Source organism: Henckelia pumila, chromosome 1 (genome assembly GCF_033568475.1).
Source record: "Henckelia pumila isolate YLH828 chromosome 1, ASM3356847v2, whole genome shotgun sequence".
Lineage (NCBI taxonomy): Eukaryota > Viridiplantae > Streptophyta > Magnoliopsida > Lamiales > Gesneriaceae > Henckelia > Henckelia pumila.
Genome location: NC_133120.1, coordinates 130,333,290 through 130,360,451, shown reverse-complemented (window position 1 = coordinate 130,360,451; position 27,162 = coordinate 130,333,290). Strand labels below are relative to the sequence as shown.

The window sequence follows — 27,162 nt, the reverse complement described above, 5'->3', positions numbered from 1 at the left end:
TTTAGCCCTTGTCCGATCACTAATTAGATAAATTTATCCTTTCGCCCTTATCCGATCACTCATTAGAAAAATTTATCTTTTCGGTTGCCAATTTCAATTTTGGGAAAACAAATAAACAAATTTGAAAAAGAATGTTAGTTACTACAAATTGACTCGTAACTTAACTAAAATTGGAAAAATTTTTTTTACACATTTCGAGTTAAAAAACTTTTGCTATAATTTTGTCAATCAGGCTGGGACGGAGTGTATTTACATATTTTTCAGGCGGCTGACCGTCAAGTTGGGCATCAGTAGTTTTCAACGGCTTGTTGACTGCGCCATTCTCTGGCTCTGCGACTCATTCATGGCGTCCACGGATAATCCTCTGCTCCAAGACTTCACCTTTCCGCCGTATGATGTGATCGAACCCATACATATCTGCCCAGCAATCCGATCATTACTCAGAAAGCTGGTGAGTGGCAACTGCCCAGAATTCCTTACCCGTTCAATTTCATATATACTTCAACCAGCATTTGATTAATGAAGTTGGAGGGTCCATTTTCGTTTGATTTGTTTGGTTTCTTGGTAGACTTTATCTTGTAACACCTTTTTGAATGGAATTTGAAGTGTTTTATTTCATGTTTATTTAAAAGACCGAGTTTATGCATAATTATTAGATACAGTTTTGAGGTGTATCTAAATCTAAGTGCATCTTGAATCGAAGGCCACCGCCCGACCCTTGCCCTTACTATTTCTTTGCTTTTGAGTTGTAGGAGGCTGAGTTGATTGAATTGGAAAATACGGCGGAGCCCACATGGCCGAAGCTGGTGTTCCCTCTGGAGAAGATCATAGATAGATTATCAGTTGCTTGGGGGATCGTTAATCACCTCAATTCGGTGAAGGATACGCCGGAGCTTAGGGCTGCGATCGAGGAAATTCAGGTGACTGATTCCTGGTTGGTTTGTTTCCACTGATGAACACGACTTTCTGTGGCTGATTTCTGGAAAAAAAATGATGTAATTTGCAGCCAGAAAAGGTCGAATTCCAGTTGAAATTGAGACAGAGCAAGGTTATTTACCATGCGTTTAAAGCTATTAGAGAGTCCCCGGACTGGGAAAATTTGTACGACGCCCGCAAACGAGTGGTGGAGAGTGAGTCTAACTTCGGTTTATTCTCAATGTTTATCAAATTGCTTGTGACACATGCACACACCTATTAGTCTAACCTAGTATGTTAGCGAAGGTTGAGCAAGAATAGCCATCCAGGCTGGAGTTGAGGTCATGTGATTGATGGATGCATGTCTACAGCTTAACTTTGAGAGGGGCCGGAAAAAATTAATACATAGTTAATCATGTTATTAGATTCATTGATCTGAAAGAAAGAAGTGTTTCAAATTGAGATTAATGAATTGTTATCTAGATCAATTATGTCACAAGGAATGTTAAAAGGATTGGTTTTGCTAACAATTATGAAAAAAGATGAGATCTTAACATCTTAAATTCTTAATTATGTGATTTAAAAAAAAACATCTTAATTATGTCAACCTAGTTAATATAATTTATCTAGATTAATGAATTCTTATCTTATATCAATTATTAATGAATTCTTATCTTAGATCAATTTTGTCACTCTCTGTTTGATATCACAATATTCAATAGCTAGTTCCATTCTAATTCAATTCTGAATTTTATGCAGTGAAGTTAAAAGAAGCAGTTCTGAATGGAGTTTCTCTTGAGGATAGCAGGAGAGAGCGCTTTAATGAAATAGAACAGGTATTGGTGTAAGGAGATTTATCGTCTACAGACTACAATCAATGGAACGACTCTTTTTTTTTTAATCTCCTCAAACTATCAGTGGAAGATATTTGAATTAATGACGCAATGAATCATTTTCCATTTTCCTATGTTATGGGGATTTAGGAGTTGGAAAAACTTGGTCAGAAATTTGAAGAGAACATTTTAGATGCCACAAAAAACTTTGAGAAACACATAACAGACAAAAAGGAAATCCAAGGCTTGCCTATTACCATCCTGACCATAGCTTCAGAGGCTGCGATTCGCAAGGTATCATACAGTCGATTTTAATTTTTTGAGGTGAATTTGAGATCTTATTTCTCCCTTGGGAAGCAATTTTCTTACATTCTTGATCATTGAAAGGGTTATGAGGAGGCGACTGCTGATAAAGGCCCTTGGATTATTACCTTGGATGGTCCAATATATCGCTCTATCTTGCAGCATTGTTCTAATAGATCTTTAAGAGAAGAAGTTTTCAGGGCATATGTAACCCGTGCGTCGTATGGACCTCTAAACAATACACCTCTTATCGAGCGGATTTTGCAGCTCAGATTGGAGAAAGCAAAACTTCTTGGTTATTGTAACTATGCTGAGGTATCTTTAATTTTGAAGTCTTGAGCTAAGCTTGTTTTCTTGCACGATGTTTTTCTCGCAAAAACTCACATATTTCATATTCTAGGTCAGCATGGAAACAAAAATGGCTACCACTGATAAAGCGAATGATCTTATAGAAAAGCTTCATAATGCATCTTGGAGTCCTGCCGTTAAGGGTAGGAGGATGATTTTAACTTGACATGTTTTATCAATACTTTGAAATTATGGCAAGTGACAAAATATGTATGAATAAATGTTGAGTGATGTGGCGATAGTAGTACAACTTAAATATATCAAATTTATCAGTACTTAAACTTTTAGAATGTGATCTCATGGGCACAAGTGGCTCAGTTGGCAACTTCTTTTATGCCTGTGATATGATGAAGATATTTAACTCTTTTTTGTATATTTTTCTGGATTATTTTTTGGGATGTCTGTAGACATGGAAGACATTAGAGACTTTGCTATAAGTCGTGGTGCTGAAGAGGCTAAAAATATGAGTCAGTGGGACATTAACTTCTGGAGCGAAAGGCTCCGTGAGTCCAATTATGACATAAATGAGGTTAACTTCCCTCCCTAGTTTATCTCACCATCAGAATGCTTCAAAAATAGCAATTTTCTAAGAATGGAATGAGTTTTAAGTCTAAAATTTCACAATGAGATAGTAATTATGATTTATAATAATACATTTTGAACAACCAGAATCATTTACTTCATCATCATACCATATGCATTTGAACTCTAGTTTCTGTTATGTAAAAACATAAAGAAATTGGTTGATTAGTAAAGTTAAGTTTTACTTTAACTTTCTTCAAGAGATATACTTTTTCAGGAAGAACTACGCCCATATTTTTCTTTGCCAAAGGTGATGGATGGTCTTTTCAACCTGGCAAAGCGGCTGTTTGACATAGACATTGAGTCAGCTGATGGTGTTGCTCCAGTAATGTTTCTTAAAAATTTGTTGCCTTAGGTTGTCTTTCTTGTTGAGAATTCAAGACATGTTTGGACATTTGTGCTTTTATGCAGGTTTGGCATAATGATGTCAGCTTCTACAAAATTAAAGACTCTTCAAACACTACCATAGCATACTTTTACTTTGATCCTTACTCTCGTCCATCAGAGAAACGCGGTGGCGCATGGATGGATGTCGTTGTTGGTCGAACTGTTGTGTTTTCAAGTGATGACAAGTCACCGAGGTTGCCAATTTGCCATGTTGTGTGCAATCAAACACCACCATTTAAAAACAAGCCTAGTCTCATGACTATTCGTGAGGTGTACATCAGAATACTATTTGAACGTGTCTAATTCAAAACTCCACATGAAACTCTTGCTTCATCCAGTTCTCTGTTACAATAGGCTGACCCCATGATTTTTTTTTTCAGTTCTATTTCCATTATTCAGCTCCTATTAGCCATAGTCAATATATATGCATCTATTTGTTCATCAGTTTACGATACATTTTTCATTCCGGTGAGTGTTCATAATTACTTCAGGTTGAGGCTGTCTTCCATGAATTTGGACACGCGCTTCAACATATGCTCACCAAACAAGATGAGGGTCTTGTATCAGGTACTAAAGGAATAGAATGGGATGCTGTAGAAATTGCTTCTCAATTTATGGAAAACTGGTGTTACCAACGGTAAACAATCTCTACATATGCGTCATTTGTCTTCTACCAAATTATGATGTTCCTACTGTATATTCCAAACACACTGTAAACATTATAGAACTTTATGTGCTTTGTTACTAGTGCCAAGATAAACAGGCAACACAACTTTAGTTTCTCCTCCCCTGGCTACCGTTGCTCCTTTACAACTCATATTTATGTCATATTTGATGTTACTACATGAATTATCAGTATCAGATTTCCACATCATGTGTGCCGCATGCAGTCTAAATTTATGAAGGCTGTTTCTGTGAATTATTTGAAAAACGAGATAAACAGGCAACATAACGACAGTTTCCACCAAAACTCAAGTCATAGTAGTGGTGGCAGCATGACAGTGGTTAATAATTGTACATGCTTTTCCAGGGACATTATGTTAAGCATAGCCAAGCATTATGAAACTGGAGAGTCTCTTGCAGAAGAGACATGCTTGAGAGTTCTTTCTGCAAGAACATTTAGGTCCGGTTCACTATTGCTTCGTCAGGTAAACTTAAAACTTAAACTTGATGACAGAATTGTTCAAGAGTATCTGTGACAGGTTTTATTTTTCTTTTTTCATTAACTATAAACATGTCATTATGAGTACCAGCTTGCTCCTCTTTTTCAGCACTTGTAATGCTTTTTTCTTGATGATTGCTCAATGGTTCCAAGACCATCAGAAAATAAAATTCTTGAATGATTCAGCCCTTTGATATTAGAGGTGTGGGCAGGGGTATCATAGAATTTAGGTCCAAGGCTAGATTGTGTCTTATCGAAGGGATTCCTAAGGCTAGCCATAGGCCTTAGTTGTCAAAGGCTTCTAGGATTTAATATTATCTAATCTAACATTTATTTATTTATATGACTTCTAATTGTGAATTTTTTAATATACCCTTGGTCATTTAAGTTAGCAAATTGAGTCAATAAATGACTTTGGACATTAATACACATTGAATTCATCAATTTATCAATGGTTTTTTTTGTTCCGGTGTCAAAAATAAACCCAACCTTTCAACAAAACACGAGTCGACCCGAAAATTATCGTGTTAGGGTTGGGGGTTTTTTGTTCGGGTCGAATCGGGTTGTATCCGAAAGCTAATCCAAAAAAATTAATCGGGTTCGGGTTGGATTCAGGTTAACCCGAGTTGACCCGAGATGACCTGAAACTTTATTATTATTATTATTATTATTTTTATATAAAATTAAGAAAGATTAGCTACATTTATATATATATATATATATATTGTACATTTGAAAAACAATTTATTGTATATTAATATAATAGTTTGCATCATTTTATGTTTATTTTTTAAAATTTTGATTTTAAGATAATTTTTTTATTTTTGGTATTAAGTATACTTTAAATTTTTTAGAACTAGATTTTCAAATTTAAATTATATATAAGCTTAGATTTTGTTATTACGTGTTTAAATTAATATTACTATTAGTATTATGTGTTTTGAATTTTTATTTAATTATTTTGTTAAAAATTAAAAAATAAAATCGTGTTGAGTTGGCTATTTTCGGGTTGATTCGGGTTTGGGTTGAGAATTTTTTTAATTTTATCTGCATCGACCCGACCCACCCGAACTGACACCCCTACCCCTATTTGTTCCTACTAAAATTGGTTGCTAAATTGAGTATTGTTCCTACTAAAATTGGTTGCTAAATTGAGTAGATTTCTTCATTTTTATGGTTGCTAACGATTATTCAATGTTCCTATCTTTTCTTTTCTTTTATTTTATTTTACATATTAATACATCACTTTTTTTTGTGATTCTTCTGTATACACTTGTCTATTTAAATTAAAGTAACAAGTTGCTTTCTTGTAATTTAATTGTTTGCCTTTAATTACTAATTAATATTTTACCACTTAATTAAATAATTATTCTATATTTGGCCATTAGTATACTTCCACACATTTTATCTTGAAAAATCAATTTGATCAGAGTCTCTCAACCAAACGATTGCTTTTAATTTTTCCTTTTCCTTTTCCTTTTTTAAATTTTATACGCAAATATTTATTTATATTTATTAGCAGTTTTTTAGCAAGTTGATTTTTAAATATGAACTAAGAAGCATCATACATGGTGTAGATTTTGAAGTATGGAAAAGATTATTTGAAGACAAGGTATATTTTTTTAACATAAAATATTCATTGAATTATTCCGTGATTGCGGTTTTGGAATAATTTCCTCATATTAATTATTTTAATTGAATTATTCTTTTATTACGGTTTTGCTACTTGTATCTCTCAATGCAACCTGATGTATGCCTCAGTTTAATTTACTCAATCGTTTTCTTTCATAGGTTTAAGGCATTTCACATGCTCTAATTAATACTTGGTAATTAATACACATTGATTTTTGTTCGTTTATCTTCCTATCTTTTACAGATGTGCATGTGTTATTTGTCTTCATGGCACTATTTTTTCTTATATATATGTTTTTTTGTTCATGTTTGTAGGTGTTTTGTGCTTATTGTTTTTATTTCTCATGGTTGAAATTATTATATGCATAGATAAATCTAAAGCATAATGTATCGTGATAAGACTTGAGAGTGTTATTATTATGTCAAAATCATGCAAGAACCGGATTGAAAAGTGTGACATGGATAAGTGAATATATATGACTTAGCGTTAAATTGTTTTCTACCCATTGTTTTTTGCTATGTTTAGATTCATAAATATTCCTAAATATGATGTTATTTAAATCAATTTAAACATTATCTAAATTTGGTATCATATTTTCACCGGTTAGTCACTCACGTGCAACGTACGTGCATATTCCTAATAGAATCTAAATATTTGAAAACTAATTATAATACACGATCAACTATGTAATTTTACATGCTATTGATCTATATGTGAAAGTAAATGAATATTAACCAACACCCCGTTATGGCCCTTGCTAAAGGATCTAGTTATAGCGCGATTGAGTGGTTGATCTTTCACGTTGAATTGTTTGTGGCTTTTTCTGCCTTTTCCACCTATTTTGGATGACCTTGTGATATTACCCAACGCGCTGAGCCAATTTACTCCCACAACAGCCCCGACTTCTAGCGGCAGGATGAAGAAACCAGATGGAATAGGTGCTCTCCTAGCTTGACGGGTACTGCATAACACACTCCTCCACGAAGTTTCCCATTTGCACCCATTACTGAAAATGACTCCATTTTGTATTATTTCCCGTCCTAGACATGCAGTGATAGTGGTTTCCAGGAAGCAATCGGTGCTGCCAGAATCGATGAGTATGCGAAAGATAATGAGTGGATGCAACCTGTTACTTGCATTGTGCAGGTATCAGTAGCCCCCATAATCGCGTAAAGAGTGATGCCCAATTCTTCCAAGTTTTTGTTACAATTTTTATCATCTGGGGCGCTGTCCTCCACCACTTCAACACGAAACAACCGCTTGATCGATGCCCCAGAGCAAGAAGTTCTTAACAGTTGAAACACAGGCCTCGAGCGCGCCTTTCCTCCATCTCGGATCGACTCAATTGTTTCATATTGGTAGGACGCACGACAGGCAGGTTGGGCCCATGGTAGTAGTTAGGTCTCTCGGACGTTGAATCTCCACTTCTATAGCGATGTGCTCCTGCTAGCCACTAATAAAAAGTTCTACCTCTTGTTCATCTGTGAGGGAAGAAGCTCGTGCGGACAATTGCTCAAACTGGCGTTGGTATTCTTCAACAGTGCCCGTCTGCTGCAACTTTGATAATTCTCCCAGTTTATTGGACATCAAGGGGGTCCAAACCTCATGTCGCAGTACTGTTTGAAGAGTTCCCAGTTTAGATTCGGGTGATCACGCTGTAGTTTTAAAAATCAAACTCGGCATCTCCTTCAAGATGAAAAGATGCAAGGCCAACTCGCTCATCCTCAGGAGTGCGTTGATGGCCAGAGAAGTGCTCGCATCGACTAATCCAACTGTGGGGATCAGATAAGCCATCAAACCGTGGAAAATCCATCTCTGAATACTTGGGAACAAATGGATGTGTTCCTCCAGTTCCATTGATGGTGCGAGGCCGTTGGGCTTGTGAATCTGAGGATGCATGATTTTCTTACTGTCACTGTTGTTCATGGATACTTGGAGCGCTAGCTCGTCGAGTCTCTTGCGCAAATCTTGTTGACGATGCTCCTGCTCTTCTCTATCAGCCTTGAAAAGGTTGAGGAGGCTCGTGATTTGTTGTTGAAGTGCCTGGAAATCGCCCGTAACACCTGTCTCTGTACCAACTTTTTATGGCTCTTGCTAAAGGATCTAGTTATAGGGTAATTGAGTTGAGTGGTTGATCCTTCAACATGTTGAATTGTTTGTGGCTTTTTCTGCCTTTTACACCTATTTTGGATGAAGTAAGTTTAGAGGTTCGTTTTCTCAAGAAAACCTCACGACCTTTTTGCAGGAATTTAGAATGTGAGTAATGCTAGATGTACACCTTAGTGTACACCTTGGTTTACATCTTTCCTTATTAAATACAAAACTTTCCTTGACCAACGAGAAATTTATTCTTATCATGAATATCTTTGTACTTAATGAGGGGAATTGTAAGGGAATTGTAAGTTTGTGTGAGTCAAGGTGTATACTACAAGTGTACATCTAGCATTTTTCGTAGAATATTACTCTCATGATTTATTCCACTTATTTTCTCTCTTAAATACAAATAGGAAACTATTTCAATAAGGAAACCAAGACTAGTCATGCAGCAAAATAAGAAAGAACAATAAATTAGGAAACTAGAATCCTATGGTTTTAAAGCTGATTAAAATCTTTGTTCCTTGACTGTTGACTGTCATACTTGATTGTTTTCTACGTTATCCCTTGACTGAAGCTGATTGATATCCTCCTTGTTGAGCCTCCTTGTTGGACTGCTGGTTTGGACTGTTATTTGCCTTAATTTGGACCACTACACACCCCTACTGGTCTAGTGGCATAAGCGCCCCCCTCAAACCCCCAATGTAATAGGGAGTATTACCTTGCTTTTCATCTTCAATTAACCATCCCTACATTTAAGGCGTGCTTAAAAAGTGCCTCAAGTATTTAAACTGCACCATAGCTCATCTTTCAACACCCTTGCTTCTAAGCACACGCCCCATGTGGACTTGTAATGACTATGCTCGAACTTTATTTTCCTTCATAGCTGCTTTTTGGGCATTATAGATGAGATGATAATGGTTCATCTACCGCCCTATATGTCCAACTAGGAACAAAGAGTATTCTTTATATCTTGGGTGTCAGGTGACTGTCACCACTATTTCATCTCAACTATATATTTTGTGGTATATTTGTATGATTGTCAACTCCATTTTCATGCTTGTAGCTACGTTATGCTAGCGTGGATTTGGAGCTTCACTCAAAGTATGTGCCAGGGGGGGTAGAGTCGGTACATGACATTGATCAAAGAGTAGGAAAAAAGACTAACGTAATTCCATTGCTTCCAGAAGACAGATTTCTTTGTAGTTTTAGCCATATCTTTGCAGGTTGGCCGATTTGTATCTTCTTTTCGTCCAATCCAGATTCTTGTTCGACTGTGATTTAACATGTTTTTAACCTGTATGTCCAAATTGCAGATACATATGCAGCTGGATATTATAGTTATCAGGTTGATTTTCTTACTGATTCTTTGAGATATCCAAGTTACTAAAGAATGACCACTAATTTTTTCGCTTTGTTTGCGCGAACTTTGATAAAACGTTATTGTGTTTCAGTGGGCAGAAGTGTTGTCTTATGATGCATTTTCAGCATTTGAGGAAGGTGGTTTGGACAATGAACATGTTAGTTTATTCGCTCTAAACTTTTACCTGCATTAATGCATCTTTTTTGAAAAAAATTCATGTTATGGTTTAAACTCGTACGTTGCATCTTCAACAGGCTGTTAAAGCAATGGGCAGTAAATTTAGAGAAACCATCTTGGCCATTGGAGGTGGAAAATCTCCTAATGAGGTAATTTTAACACCAGATCATCATCACCACGCAAGTTTTCGTTCAACGCTAATCAGAATCGATTGTATTTATAAATTATGATGATATCGTCAATCGAATTGTGTTTTCATTTTACTTCTCATTCAGGTGTTTCTGGAATTTCGAGGACGTGAACCTTCAGCTGATCCATTTCTCCGTTACAACGGCTTACTACCTGTTGTAACTTAGTTATGTACCATGATATTTCTCAAGTCCTTCACATGCGACGACATTGACTCGTGACATTAGATATTTGAGGGCATTTTTACCCAGCTGTTCGTTCACCTTTGGTATAGAATAACGTAATTTTTTAAAAAAACGACGTCATTTTCGATACTTGTGTGTCTTGATTGTCCAATCTTTTCTTGCAACAGCTACAATTGATATGTTGGTTGCTCGAGTTCTTGTATGCTTTAATTTTTTATTTGTTGGATGGTAGGAAGCATGACAGAGAGAAAATATCGGATCGTTGATAGGAATAGGAGTCACTGCCCGTCTACCCCCGCGACTCGGCTCGAGTGAGGCCAAGGTCTAGCTTTGATGAGACGGGCCTCAGCTTTGATCCTTTCAAAATAGGTTTCGAGTTAGATGATATATCGAAATTTTATCCGTGAATAGAAAATTTTAAGCTGAGCTTGAGCTCTCTATGTTTCTTCAAGTTGACCTCAGACTCAAGTCCATATGATGGATGACAAGTTTGAAATCTGATTAATATTGACGATTTGGTTTTTGTTTTTCTGTTTTTTTTATTATATATATTTAAACGAAAGCTAGATTATATAATTTGAGTGTTCTCAATTATATATATTTATTAATAAAATAGGCGTTCAGCAAAATACAAGTACAAAAATAAATAGATAACAATTATTTGCGTTTTAATAAATTTATGACTAGAATAAATTTTTTTTTATATGACTATCATCGTAAGTTAACTCAGTTAAACAAAAAATAAAATCATGATCAAATTTAATTGTTATTTTTTCATATTTTTTTTGAGAGATTTAAAGGAGAATCTTACTTCTTAGTTGCAAAAATTTAATGAAAATCCCAATGCAAGAATCCAAAAAAATTATTTTTCTATAATATAGGAATAGGATAAACTTTGATGTTAAACTTTGGGGACTTGCAAAAACAAATGTTAAAGTGGACCTGCAGACTAACAATTTAAAATATAGGAGAATGTCATTTATCTTTCAAAAAATATTAGTAACACTCCATTTTATTTAATTAATTTATTATTTCACAAAATTTGTAGTGATCTAACGACTCGGATCAACTACTAGAAAAAACTAAAACATGTAGTTAACTTAAACTAATAAACTTAATCATAGAATTAACTTGCGGAAAACAATAAAACCTCTCAAATCAAATTCGACGGAATATAACCGACAATAATAATACTAATAAACTTAATCAGAGAATTAACTTGCGGAAAACGATAAAACCTCTCAAATCAAATTCGACGGAATATAACCGACAATAATAATAACCCAAAAATAATTGTTATACAATCATATCGAAATGTATCTCACAAAATCATAAAAAAAAAAAAACAAAAATAGATAACCTCTTCCAAGGGTCGTTGGCACCACTCCTAACTCTGCCTCGAGCCTCTTGCCTCGTATAATCTGAGACATGTCCAGTTGAATACGTGTCTAAAATATTACCAATGACGTGAGTGACTAACGCCGAGTACGTACGTACATATGATTGTACAAATTGATATGATGTATGCAAGTGATGTGACTGGGTAACTGGGTCAACTATATCAATTATTCTCAAACTAGGTACTATGAGTGAATAGTATCATATGAGGTCCAATCTGTTGGGTATATCACAGACTCGTCTAGATCACCGTAACGTCAATCTCCATCATCACGACATCTCCCGATGTCAGAACACATATGAAGAGTGTAGGACTGAACGACCCTACTAGAAAAACTATCTCGAAGGGGATACGATTCAACATGATATATGCACATGCAAGCAGAGCCCGTACTTGGGTCTGATAGGGCCTGATACGAATAATAAAAATAGGCTCTTTCGTTGTAGTTAATAACAGTGAATAGTGATTTTTTCAATCACCAAATTATCCCCTAATTATTCTTCTTTTCTTTCTACTAAAATATTTGTCAATATCACAGCTTGAATTTGAATTAATGTCTCCTCTGTTTGTTTCATTTTCTTTTTTGAGCTCAAGATATATATTTAGAATATATTTTAAATGTTCTTTTGTAATACCTATTAGTTATTAACAGTGCATATATACCTCGATAATTCATAATGATATTCTAAAATTCAAGATCTCGGTAATTCATAATGATATTCTAAAATTCAAGATCAATTAAAAGTTTCTCATTAACCATATATGACTAGGGATGACAATGGGGCGGGTCGAGGACGAGGATGTCTTTCCCATCACCGTCCCCGAATTCAAACCCAATCCCCATACCCGCCCCGATCCCCATTAATTCTTATCGGGGATTCCCCGTACCCATATGTAAGGCCCGAAAATATTAAATTATTAATTATGGGATTTGAGAATGAAATTCCATATTATGGGCTAATATTGATTTGAAAAGTTATGGAAATGATAGATTTAATTTTCGAGCCGAAAATATTTAATTTGAGAATTTACGGATTTTGAGAATTAAATTCCGAGAATTCTTAAATTAAAAGAATAAATATTCGATTTGAATATTTATGGAATTTAAGATTAAATTCCATGTTTCGGGAATTAAAGAAGATTAATTTTGAAGATACAATCCGATCAGGGACTGATTTGCAAATATCGAATTTTGAAGGGCTAAAATGCAAAAGGTCGGGATTATTTAATTAATCCAAATTTATTTAATTTTAATCCGAGTATATTTAATTTGGGAATATTTAGAGTTTTGATTTAAATTCTAATATTCTTAAATTATTTTGGATTGAAATTGAATTAAAAAGAGGGTCGAGAACTGAATTGCAATTAATGAAGACTTGAGGGACTAAAGTGCAATTTTTGCAATATATATCCGATCACTTAGTTATTACTCAGATGTTTACGTGCTTGAATGGTAGAGACTTGAGAAACATTCGAACAGAAGCTGAGATCTCTTCCTTGTCTTTGATTTTCCAATTTTCAAATTGTCGTAACTTTTGATTCGATCGTCCGATTTCGATTCCGAAAAGAGTTCTGAAATCCTTGCGACGAGAACTTCGATTTGATGTAAGTATTTTGATGTTTCACATACATTTCAAAATCAGTATGTTGGAAAGATCAGACGTTGAGCATGAATCTTGAGTTTTGATGGTTTCTATCTTTCCGTATCGACGTCGAATCTATTACTTGAAGCCGTATGAATTCTAATGAGTTTTAACAGCATGTATATTGAATTTAAACTTCTGATATGCTGGGAATATGATGTTATTCAGCTGATATGTGATGATTATTGTTGATATGAATATTGAAATGAAGTTCGAATTGATTTTGATATTTCGTCGATTACCGATTTTCAATCGCTACGCCGTCGATTGATGTTTTGAAGCCATTTTGATAACCTATGACTGAGATGAGATGTTCTTTTAGATGTTATCGATGTTGTAGCAATTTTATTCTTCCATTTCAGATTTGTTTTGAAGGCTAACAAATCAAGAACGTCGAATTCGAATCGAAGAAGAAGAAGTGAGGTTTGAAATGATTTTGATTGAAGATATATTGATGATTTTGAATCGATGTTGAACTAATAGAGTTGAATGAAGATTGATATGAATGTTTTGATGCTATGTTTCAGAGTTGAAGCGTTCAAAACAGAGGAAATACGAAGGTATAATGACGACATTGCGAGTCAGGGATTTTGAAACTCAAGATCGATTATTCTTGAGTTGTCCCGCAAAAACCACATACGTGTTTATGTTTCGATTTGATTTTGATGTTGTCGATCCATCCCAGGTAGTGGATCTTTGATTTGAGTCAATATGATTATGATACGATGATTTTATTGAATTGATTCTATGCCAAGGTCTGAGGCGACCTTATTTTCGAGTCCAGAATGACTACGATAGATGGATATCCATGTCAAGATCGGATACGAATCTTGATGGCAATTGGCAACGATGAAATATGAATCAATTCTTAATCGAGATATGCGTTATGTACTCTATTGTTGAGTCGTTTATGATTAGAGTTGATATGATTTATTTAACGCATTTATATGTCGATTATACTGGGAATGTTTTCTCACCGAAGTTTATCCGGCTGTTACTTTGTTTTGTATGTGTGCATTGCAACAGATGGGCATGAGCTAGTTTGAGATGACATGGACAGCTCGGGAGCGAGACTTAGCAAGTGTGGACTCGGGTTTAAGCGGAAGAATGATAGTGAGATTACATCAAACTTAGCAAGAAAACTAGAAACTTGAAGTTGAGATTTGAAGTATTAAATAGCTTGTAGTTTCGTGATGTTTATGCAATTTGTTTGATGTAATGAAAGCATGATTTGATGCTTTAAACTTTCTACTTGTCGATATGCATGTTTACAGATTGTATATTATGTTTGGAATCAAATTTATGGTTGATTCATGCCATGGTTTCAAGTTCTTGACAGCAAAATGATTTCTGCAAGTTTCTGAAAATGTTATGCGCTCGATCGGGTGATTATGTGCGATCGAGCGCGGCCTTAAACTTTGAAAACCTGAGAGTATTTTTATGTTTCCCGCTCGATCGGATGAAAGTTACCGATCGAGCGCGGCCTTGTAAAACTGGAACCCGAGAGCTTGATTTTATGGCTCGCTCGATCGGTTGATTTTGCCCGATCGAGCGAGGCTCCGGGAATTTAAATTTTTTTTTCTGCTCTTGGTTTATTACTCTTAATTGTTTGATTAATTGTTTAATTAATCATTAGTTATCCTAAGACGAGATTAGCAACCCGAGGTCCCCACAACAGGTGGTATCAGAGCATAAGTTTCTTGGACTGAGATAGAAGCTGAGCGGGGTAGATTGAGTCACATGCATTTATAGTATTGCATGATTGTGCATTACTTGATTTGATGATTCGATGATTTGAAGAATTGCATGTGAACATGATTTACTCTTGAAGTGAAACTACCTGATTTACTGATTTGTAAATTTTTGAATTTCTTATCGATGTTGTTATAAGATTTTCCCCGGGTGATGTAAGCACCCATAATTGAATAGAACAGTGTTCTTTGGGTGACGTAAGCACCCCAGACTGACAGAATAGTATGGCCAGACTGAACAGAATGGTATAGTCAGACTGAACAGAAACAGTATTTCTCAGCTGAAAGAAGTATCTCTGATTGAACAGAACAGAATATCAGCGAATGAATAGATGTTATTGCAGGTAGAAGTTGGCCTGAAGAACTTGATCAGTCGTTCAGATACCTGAAAGATACAGATGAATGACGTATCAAATTGACTGTCTACCAACTTCAAGACCTAGCAACCAGCTGATAGATTTTGATAAAGAAATTCTGACAGAATAGAGGTATATTTATTTGTTGGTAAGTGTTCAGAACAGATTTTGATTAATGGTTCTTTGCCACAGCAGATAGAAAGGATGAGAAGGCAGGATATGCCAAGAAAGAAGAATAGCCAGAAAATAGAATATACCAATCAGAATTAGAGCAAATTGCAGACTGAAGAATATATTCCTAGATTTTCAAGCCTACTACTATGATTCTATGAATTATAGATGATGAAGAAGCTCAAGATTGAGTGTTTAATTCATGGCTTGAATTCAAAGATTATGTCTGAATAAATGTTGACAACTGAAACATTTTATGAAAGACATAGACAGAGCAAAAAAAACTAAAATTGAATGATGAAGCAGAAGGAATGAAATTGTAGATATGCCACAGTGTATGAGATAATCATAACTGGCTGCAATTTTTCTTTCCAAAATAGATATGAAGTGAACGATATGAAAGTAGTTCTTTAACTCTAGTAGACCGATACAAATGTGTTTGGGTCTGAATGCAGAGTATGTCAGAGATTACTAAACTCATTGTAGAGGGAGTTATCCGAACAAGCAGTGTAAAGACATTTCAAGCCAATGTGCTAGACTATATTCGAAGCAAATCAGATTCTGAGATGATTTGAATGAAGAACGGTTCCAGAAGTATACAGAGGATCAGAATGAAATTGCACCTGAGAACGAAATTGCAGGTAACAGATTTATTTTGTTTTAACCTGTTTATGTTATTGGTGCAATAGATACATGATAGCTGAAATCTTATTATATGATCACCTCTGTATCAGAAAAGAGACTTTGTGAATTGAACTGAAGAATGGAACTATTGCTTCGATGAACTGAAACTGAACATGATTTTGTTCATATTGAAATATCTGTTTATGTTGCATGATAGATGATGATGCAATAATCAAATACATATTAGCAGAAGATTGATGATAAGAAATGATTGAATTAGATCAGCAAGAACATAATGTGCATATGAATATGATGATATGATATAAAATCTCGAATTAAGATTCTGTGATTTCGGTTTGATATATGATGTTTGATTACAGAAGTATTCTGAAATCAGTATATTCGATGCACTAGATATGTTTAAGATCTAAATCAGCATTGATAGGTATGCCAATGAATAGAGATTACAGATATGTTCCAGTAAGATTTTTGACTTTAGTTTAAGTTATGAACTGGAATTCAATAGCGAATTGCTGAGTTTATGAATTGAATACTGCTTTTGAGGTTAATAGATAACGATATGAAAATCAGTTGCAGTTGAGTATTTTCTTTGATTATGCTGAATCGAATACATCAATTGGAGATATGATTCTTGAACTATTGAATATTGATTGGCTCTCATGGCACATTGCTTTCGTATAGAGCCTGTGTTAATTCACTCATTCTGAGTTGTGCGATGCAAGTGAGTTGTTTTCAATTTGCAGAGTTTGTTATCCAGAAGATTTGATTTTGGATGACCTTGATTGAGAGATTTTCTCAATCTTGATTTATTTCTTTTGATTTTGAGAATTATTAATCCTTTGATGGATATTTCAGCATATTTTAAGATGGTTGGCTCGTAACTGATAGAAGAATTTGAATATGATCCAGAGTTTGAGTTAAATGACATGAATTGTCAGCATTTTGGAGATAGAAATGAGGAATGAAATAGACATTCGATAAATTGATTCCAGATTTTTGTGTATGCTGGTTTGAATATTCAGACGAATATATCACCAATCAGAATGATTTTCGATTGGAAGTAAGCCAGAACTGTTCAGAAGATGAAAGAAACACAGAAAGTAAACTGAAGCGATGAGAATTCAGTAAAGAATGCCAGATTGAGATATGAATTGAAGCCTCAGATCAGAATGAATGAATTCTATGATGATTGATTATCTGATTATGCTTGATATTTCCGAAAAGAAATATCTGATTTTGAAGAAAATGCACAATAATGAATTTAAGATTCATCCAATAATTGTTTTATCAGAAGATAAAGCAAATAGAGGTAACAGAATTAGTACGTTTTCGAAGTTAAATGTACAGAAAGTTTCTGATGAAGTGAAAATCATTAACCAGATGAATTCAGTGATAGTTTAGAAATTCAAAAATTTGAAACGAGATCATGATTTGAAAGACTATTTGGCGAAACTATCAAGATGAAACAATATAGATGATGTAAACAGGTGGTAGTTATGATCTGATTGATTGAAAAGTTACTGAATAAGATGATCTGTCTGTACGATTAAATCACTAAATTGTAATCAGATTGTGGCGAAATATCACAGTAAACCAAGAATTATTGTTTCAATTGAGACATTAGGTTTACTATTGAATTGTGATGCAGACGATCAAAAGGCTCTGAATACTTTTTGATGTGAAAGTACAATATATTATCCTTGAATTGAAGAATAGTCAGAGCTGATGAATCGAATTTCGAGAATGAACTATATCTGACATGATACAGATTATCAAAAGCTCTGAATATTTTGAAATATGTGAATACAACCTATTATTCTCTGATTAATAGATAGTCTAAACAGACTAATCAGAATTTTAGAATACGCTATATAAGATGTGATACAGATATGACTAGATAGCTGTGAAGAAGATAGAGAAATGATGAAATTACAGGAATGATTAAAATCTATTGTGAAGATTAAGACTTTAGATTTATTCGACAGAATGTGGCATCGATTGATTGACTGATGTTCTGAGAGTTGGTTATATGTGATTGCATTATACCATTCTTCGATTGATGGATTATCTGAGTTGATTTTCCAGATGTTCAGAATATTCTCAGAACTTTAATACCTGATTCGGTATTACTTGACTTGATGTGTTGCCACTTGATGATTATAATTCCTGTAACAGCTATTGAGTCGATTTTGAGATAATGCTATGATGATATGATGAAAAGAAATCCAATTTCTTTGTGTTGAAATGATACTACCGAAGTATATGACATCAGATCAGATATGATTTGTCGATATCATATCAGATTTGATTTGAGACACACAAAGATTTTGAAGATGAATCTGTATGAAATGAAAATAGAGAAGAAGAAACAGAATTAGTAATTGAATGATAGATATAACTTTTGAAGCTGAAACTGATTAGTTAAGCGGAAAAGTTATTCTTGAAACATCATTCAATTCAGAATAGAGAAAGAGCAGAGTTTAATTTACAGATTCAGAATATGAAGTGAATACTGATCTTGAAGCGATGAACTGAATGACAGCGTAGACTTGATATATGTTCTATACAGAACATCGAATGATATAGAGAAAGAAACAAGTCGACACAAATACTGAACTTCACTGAATGAGATGTCAAACAGAATTGATGATTTTAGTAAAAGATTTATTCTTTTCAGCTTGATACAATGGATCCGATTTGTTCCACGCATATAAATAAAGGAAGTATCAGAAGATTCTTCCTATGTACTTTAATTAGATGAGATAGATATCGAAAAGATTCTGAGTTAAGTCGATTAGTCGAAAAATCTTTGATTGAAGAAAGAAACAACTCAGAACGAATTCTTTTCAATGACTTAAAGTACAACTGAATAGATACCAAATACAAGAGAATAGAAGCAAATTCGAAGAAAGAATCTGATAAGAGATGAAGAGATGAGATACAAATTTTAGAGCTATATGATTGAAGTGAGAATAACTTCAGATAATCATTCAGTCTATCAGATTGAATAGTTCGATTGAATGTGATTTCGAGGACGAAATCATTTCTTAGAGGGGAGGAATTGTAAGGCCCAAAAATATTAAATTATTAATTATGGGATTTGAGAATGAAATTCCATATTATGGGCTAATATTGATTTTAGAAGTTATGGAAATGATAGATTTAATTTCCGAGCCGAAAATATTTAATTTGAGAATTTACGGATTTTGAGAATTAAATTCCGAGAATTCTTAAATTAAAAGAATAAATATTCGATTTGAATATTTATGGAATTTAAGATTAAATTCCATGTTTCGGGAATTAAAGAAGATTAATTTTGAAGATACAATCCGATCAGGGACTGATTTGCAAATATCGAAGTTTGAAGGGCTAAATTGCAAAAGGCCGGGATTATTTAATTAATCCAAATTTATTTAATTTTAATCCGAGTATATTTAATTTGGGAATATTTAGAGTTTCGATTTAAATTCGAATATTCTTAAATTATTTTGGATTGAAATTGAATTAAAAAGAGGGTCGAGGACTGAATTGCAATTAATGAAGACTTGAGGGACTAAAGTGCAATTTCTGCAATATATATCCGATCACTTAGTTATTACTCAGATGTTTACGTGCTTGAATGGTAGAGACTTGAGAAAAATTCGAACAGAAGCTGAGATCTCTTCCTTGTCTTTGATTTTTCAATTTTCAAATTGCCGTAACTTTTGATCCAATCGTCCGATTTCGATTCCGAAAAGAGTTCTGGAATCCTTGAGACGAGGAATTCGATTTGATGTAAGTATTTTGATGTTTCACATACATTTAAAAATCAGTATGTTGGAAAGATCAGACGTTGAGCATGAATCTTGAGTTTTGATGGTTTCTATCTTTCCGTATCGACGTCGAATCTGTTACTTGAAGCCGTATGAATTCTGATGAGTTTTAACAGCATGTATCTTGAATTTAGACTTCTGATATGCTGGGAATATGATGTTATTCAGCTGATATGTGATGATTATTGTTGATATGAATATTGAAATGAAGTTCGAATTGATTTCGATATTTCGTCGGTTATCGATTTTCAATCGCTACGCCGTCGATTGATGTTTTGAAGCCATTTTGATAACCTATGACTTAGATGAGATGTTCTTTTAGATGTTATCGATGTTGTAGCAATTTTATTCTTCCATTTCAGATTTGTTTTGAAGGCAAACAAATCAAGAACGTCAAATTCGAACCGAAGAAGAAGAAGTGAGGTTTGAAATGATTTTGATTGAAGATATATTGATGATTTTGAATCGATGTTGAACTAATAGAGTTGAATGAAGATTGATATGAATGTTTTGATGCTATGTTTCAGAGTTGAAGCGTTCAAAACAGAGGAAATACGAAGGTATAATGACGACATTGCGAGTCAGGGATTTTGAAACTCAAGATCGATTATTCTTGAGTTGTCCCGCAAAAACCACATACGTGTTTATGTTTCGATTTGATTTTGATGTTGTCGATCCATCCCAGGTAGTGGATCTTTGATTTGAGTCGATATGATTATGATACGATGATGTTATTGAATTGATTCTATGCCAAGGTCTGAGGCGACCTTATTTTCGAGTCCAGAATGACTACGATAGATGGATATCCATGTCAAGATCGGATACGAATCTTGATGGAAACGATGAAATATGAATCAATTCTTAATCCAGATATGCGTTATTTACTCTATTGTTGAGTTGTTTACGATTAGAGTTGATATGATTTATTTAACGCATTTATATGTCGATTATACTGGGAATGTTTTCTCACCGGAGTTTATCCGGCTGTTGCTTTGTTTTGTATGTGCGCATTACAACAGATGGGCATGAGCTAGTTTGAGATGACATGGACAGCTCGGGAGTGAGACTTAGAAAGTGTGGACTCAGGTTTAAGCGGAAGAATGATAATGAGATTATATCAAACTTAGCAAGAAAACTAGAAACTTGAAGTTGAGATTTAAAGTATTAAATAACTTGTAGTTTCGTGATGTTTATGCAATTTGTTTGATGTAATGAAAGCATGATTTGATGCTTTAAACTTCCTACTTGTCGATATGCATGTTTCCAGATTGTATATTATGTTTGGAATCAAATTTATGGTTGATTCATGCCATGGTTCCAAGTTGTTGACAGCAAAATGATTTCTGCAAGTTTCTAAAAATGTTATGCGCTCGATCGGGTGATTATGTGCGATCGAGCGCGGCCTTTAACTTTGAAAACCCGAGAGCATATTTATGTTTCCCGCTCGATCGGATGAAAGTTACCGATCGAGCGCGGCCTTGAAAAACTGGAACCCGAGAGCTTGATTTTATGGCTCGCTCGATCGGCTGATTTTTCCCGATCGAGCGAGGCTCCGGGAATTCAAAATTTTTTTTTCTGCTCTTGGTTTATTACTCTTAATTGTTTGATTAATTTTTTAATTAATCCTTAGTTGTCCTAAGATGAGATTAGCAACCCGAGGTCCCCACACCATATCCGCGGGGACCAAATCCCCATCCCCATACCCATACCCATACCCGAATATATATATATATAGTTCTTTTATGGTGCCCAACACTATATGCTCACTTCATGCTCACCATGTACAAGTTAATACATCTATTGTACAGGTCAACTCATCTATTGTACATGGTGGACATGAAGTGGACATTAAGTGTTGGGCACCATAAAAGAACTCTATATATATATATATTATAAATAAATTTTATTATAATATATATATATATATATATATATATATATGAATTAGTAAATTTTATTATACAAGAATATAAAAATTATTATTCAATTTTATAATAAAATACCTAAAATATTTTGGGTCAAATTTTTTATTATAATATTAACTTTTATAATTAATAAAAATATTTTAAATACAAAATATTTCTATAAATCAAAATTATTATTTTAAAGAAAATAATATGTATCAAAAATTTATTAAGATTATATATTATTTCTAAATTTATCAAAATAAATAATATATATATATATATATATATATATATTTAGACTAATATAAATAATTTATATGTGCAAATATTCAAATAATATTTTTATGTTATAAAAAACTATGCTATCATAAACGAATGTATTATATATAATGTATAAAAATATATATAAACGAAATAATAATAATACTTTTAATTTTAATTTTTTAATAATATTTTAGATTTAATAAAATTTGATAATTAAAATATTTGTTTATTATTATTATTATTATTATTATTATAATAATAATAATTATTATTATTATCGGGGCGGGTTCGGGGATGGGGATAGCATCCCCATACCCGCCCCAATATGTTTCGGGGATTTTTAAAAATCCCCGAACCCATACCCAAAAATTCTTTCCCAAGCCCGCCCCATTTCGGGTTTTACCCGCGGGAAAAATTGACATCCCTAATATATGACTCTATATATTCAAAAAATTCCTACCACATTAATTAAATCTCAAACAGTCATTAAATCAATAAATATTTACATTAATTTTATATAATTTCGAAATTAGATCCATAATTTCAACTCCACAAAAATTAAAGTGGAAGTTTAGCAACTTAAACTCATTTAAGTATATTAAATTAGATTTAAAAAAATTAAATTGACATTGGATCGGACCTTTCATAAAGACTATGTAAATTATTTTTTTGTTTGGTCATTTCTTGCTTCATGAGCCATAAACAAATACAAGAAAAGTTTTTTTAAAAATGGGCCCCCAGTTGAGCCGGGCCCTGAGGCAGCGGCCTCTTTGACTTCAAAGGAGGTTGACAGGATCGGTTGAACCTCTATTGGTTCCTCGACTGGTCACTAGTTGACTTATTTCCTATTTCGATTGTGAGTTCAGTTGTGGTTAGCAACAAGTATCAAATGACTTGATTAATTATGTGTGTGAGTGAGAATGCTTGGTTGAATAGTAGAGTGACAAAAATAATTTGTTTCTAAATGTTCGAAGACTGAAACTTCTATGTCATCCCTTTTTCCACCTCGAAAGAATTCACTCTAGAAAACTTTGAGTACTACAATCTGTTGTTCGGACTGCTCTTTTAAAGCTTTGTGGAGCAACTCAAGATGAAATTCTTTGAATATGAGCTCAGTTGTTGTTAGCAACTGAATTTTTATCTTTCTTGTGTGTTGATTTTAATTGGCCAAAAAATATATGTGAGGAAACAGACCAATTAACATATTGATCAAAAAATAATTGTAATGGCTGAACTGGTAAGTAAGTAATGCAGATATGTGTATGAAAGTTTGGAGACTTAACTGCTTCTACGTCATCTCTTCTTTCACGAGAGAAGGATCCACTAGAAGACTTTAGATTATACAACGTCTTGTATACAACCCACTCCAATCGTAGGACTTACCCCTTTCCTAGATCAAAACTCCTAGCATACAACTAAGTTAAGACACCTCGTCCTAACAATCGAAATACAATAATGAATGAATCCTTAGATTCAAACAATGGATCAACTCTTTGTAAACAGTTAGACAGTTGAGAGTTGATTATTGGCCCTTGATGATCTTTAGAGATCTGATATATATATATATATTAGAAATTTTCAGCTGCCCAACCATGTTTTTTCACTTGGTCCACGACCACTAAAACCCGGTAGTGGGTTTTAGTGGTTTTTGTTTTTTTTTTCGCATCACTAAAACCCACTATCGGGTTTTAGTGGTCGCGGACCAAGTTGAAAAACATGGTTGGGCAGCTGAAAATTCCTCATATATATATATATATATATATATATATATGAGTGGACGAGATGAACAAACAAGATGATTTTCTTTTGAGTGCTCGAAGAATGCTTTGAAATCTTGTATCTTGTGTATCAGTCTGTATTCTTCTGTCTTCTCTTTGTGTGTGTTTCTCATCTTCATTCTTCATGTATATATGTGAATTTCTCTTGCAGCGTTCATCTTTCATATTAATGCATGTCTCCATTGCCTCTAGATCTTCAATAAGTCTTTATGAGAGCTATTAATGAAGTTACACATATTTTGATAGAAACTTCTGGATCTTTCAACGTCTCTTATATTTGAATTGAGTTTGTAGATGTTTGAGCAGCATATTCTTGTTGAGAAGTTGGTCTTATGTACAATATATCTTTGTGATTAATTTCTCGAGCAGTCTTGATTCTTGGACTGGTTATATGAAAGTTTTTTGACATTCAATTTGAAATCTTGGGCAGAAGAAACAACTCGAGAAAGGAAGTGCTTCTCATTTTCTAGATTTCCAATAGCTATTGCAAGAAAAGAGCTATCCAAGTTTCGGCGGCAAGAAGCAGTTGTAAAATATTAATTTGTAATTTACGTATTGTCTTTGCATTCAATGTATTTGTTGTAGTCATAATTTGTAGGCTCAACTTGTCAATGACACATGGATGTGTCTAGCTAGTGTTTGTTTTCTTTTCTTTATTACTTTGCATGCATGTTGAATTTGTAGTGTTCATGTTTGAATTGTAATCGTCAGTTGCCTATAAAAGGCAATAATCAATATGAAGAATATAATCGTGCATTTCTTTGTTTCATTCTTTCGCACATTTCTGTTCTTGCTCATTAGTTATATTAAAGCTTCCGACAGCTGATCACAATTGCTCATTGAAATCCTTGCATACCAATAAATATACTGGTACCCAAAAAAATTGTGGTATCAGAGCCACGTTCATTTTCTCCTTTGCAAAAATATTCCGATACAAAAAATGTCTAAAGATTCATTAACTACACCCATTCCAATATTTGATGGGGAAAGTTATGAATTTTGAAGAGTCTAGATGAAAACTCTATTTATCTCTCAAGATCTTTGGGAGATAGTAGAGAATGGTATACCAGAACCAGCACCGAAATCTTGGCCACGTGGACTCAAGCAAAGCAAAAGGAGTACCAGAAAAATATCAGGAGAGATGCCAAAGCCTTATTGTTAGGAAATTTAGTTTTGGTATTTACAAAAGAAAGCCAAACTACTTGAGCAACTATAAAAAAGGACTAAACTGATATTCAGGAAATGATGACGTCTCTATGACCAACAGATACAGTTTACGTTGCCAAATGAAGTTTATCTTGCTAAACTAATTCCATCGGTTTACCCTTGACAAACTGATTGCTTCAAGGGTACAAAGCAGTTTATCTCGCTAAACTGATTCCATCAGTTTACCCTTTCCCAACTGATTGGTTCAAGGATATAAAGCAGTTTATCTCGCGAAACTGATTCCATCAGTTTCACAATAGTTTACTACCATATTATTTCCGGATAAGATCATCCGTACTCCCTGACATCTCTACAGAAAGTAGTGCCACGACCCTAAGGGAATGTCGGCTCCAGAATTCGTTGATGATAGTGACAATTTCAACGGGAATAATTCAAAATCTTATCAGAAGGACAATTTGAATTTATGACCGTTGGTAATCCAAAGAGTATAAATGGATATCTTGATCTACCACACAAACCACGGACGTTCCAAAAACTCTGCCATTTTTGCAAGAACACAAAAAGCTTATTACGCTCAAAGAATTGATCAAGGAGCTCGAAAGCACAAACACTCAAAGCAGCATACAGATCATTGAAGGATCAATCGTTGTGCTAAAAGATTTCGAGTTGTATACTTTTCTTTGTACTATCAGTCTAGGACTGAAACTAAAGTGTTATACTAGGAGTTCTTGTTTAGGCAGTGTCTAAGTCCTAAACTAGATTGGGTTTGCGCAAATCACTTGTGTAACGCCCCAAAATTAGCCTAATTGAGATTTTAGTAGATTAAGATGATAATCAGAGATTAAGAAATTTGATGATTTAATTATTATTCGATAAGGGGCTAAACTGCAATTTTTGGAAAAATTCAGGGACCAAAGTGCAATTTTGCCATTTTTGACTTGGTCAAATATATAAAGGAAGAGAGAGGCATGCTCCTTCATCTTCTTCCTCCCTCCCTCCTTCTCTCACACGCCTCCCAAGCCGATTCCTCCATTAAAAGTGAGTTTCCAAGCATTGTGAATTCTTCCCTAGCTCGATCCGTTCGATAAAATTTCATTCTAAAGACAGATTCGCGATCACGGCTGCGAGAGCTTCGTTAGACCGTAAGTTTTCCATCGATCCAATATACTTCGATTTTGGGATGTTGTCAGAATTTGTTTGAATTCGGATATGTCGTACATGAGCTAGCATGTATCATTTATTCTCAGTCGGTTTTGAATTAGGACGTCGTTCGGAATTATTAGGAATTTTTGAAGTTTATTAAAAAAATGTGGATTTTGAGATTTGATGGGTTTGAGTCCTACTTGTTGTGTTGGTATTGATATGAGTTGTTTGCGATGTTGTACTGCTGTCTGTATTTCCGGTTTGATCAGTTATAGCCGTTATGCCGCCAGTTTGAGTTTTGGAATATCAATCGTTTATATTGATGAGAATTTGGATTTAGGAGTTGAAATTGAGTTTGAATGATTTGATTTGGATGGATTGACATTGGAATTCTTTTATATCTCCTTTCAGATTCAGTTGCAGATTTTGGAGTCCAGAATTTACAGAATTCGAATCGTTGAAGAATTGATCGAGGTTTGGTATTGAGGTTACTTTATTCTTTGAATTGAATCGAATGATATTTGATTGAGCTTTTTGTGCTTGTAGCTTGTCCGGATTTCAGCTACGTCAATCAAATAATAGGTAAGAGACGACATTGTTTGGAATGGGACGAGTTCTCGAATCGGAGTTATATTCGAGAGTCCCGAAGAAATCACATACTTGCATGTTACTTGTTTTTACTTGAAATCAGTTAAATGAGTTATGTTGGTAGTGTATTCATATTGAGCCTTTTTCCTTGGTTTTATGGGCAAGAGAGGCCCAGAGGAGTTAGATATTCTATGGACTATAGTTGAGTGACATTGGTTAGCATATTTTTACCAATTGTCGAGAAACACTCTCTATAGGTGCCCAGAGTCTAGAGGAGTAAAATATACACAGTCCACCTCGATCAGGAGAGTCGGTGTGTTGGTGATATTTTGTCCTCGGGATCCCAATTGATTGAAGAGAAACTTTA

General features: G+C 34.1%; 1 protein-coding gene across 5 annotated transcripts; it reads left to right on the top strand.

Annotated features, from left to right (window-relative positions):
* Positions 1-237: 237 nt before the first annotated feature.
* Positions 238-10,662, top strand: LOC140880300 (organellar oligopeptidase A, chloroplastic/mitochondrial-like). 5 transcript variants are annotated; one of them, XR_012149646.1, is made up of 18 exons: positions 239-451; positions 753-920; positions 1,007-1,130; positions 1,675-1,751; positions 1,899-2,042; positions 2,136-2,366; positions 2,452-2,542; positions 2,807-2,928; positions 3,199-3,306; positions 3,393-3,638; positions 3,860-4,005; positions 4,399-4,516; positions 9,324-9,483; positions 9,574-9,605; positions 9,712-9,777; positions 9,875-9,946; positions 10,073-10,254; positions 10,404-10,662. XR_012149646.1 is itself a non-coding variant. In XM_073284668.1 (17 exons), exons 1-17 carry the CDS (start codon positions 344-346, stop codon positions 10,151-10,153), a joined length of 2,094 nt encoding a protein of 697 aa, XP_073140769.1. In that variant the 5' UTR covers positions 239-343; the 3' UTR covers positions 10,154-10,373. The 5 variants fall into 5 exon arrangements, 3 of the variants coding, with proteins under 3 accessions (XP_073141017.1, XP_073140936.1, XP_073140769.1); XR_012149639.1 differs by having other exon boundaries at positions 10,073-10,266; XM_073284668.1 differs by lacking the exon at positions 10,404-10,662 and having other exon boundaries at positions 10,073-10,373.
* The last annotated feature ends 16,500 nt before the right edge of the window (positions 10,663-27,162 follow it).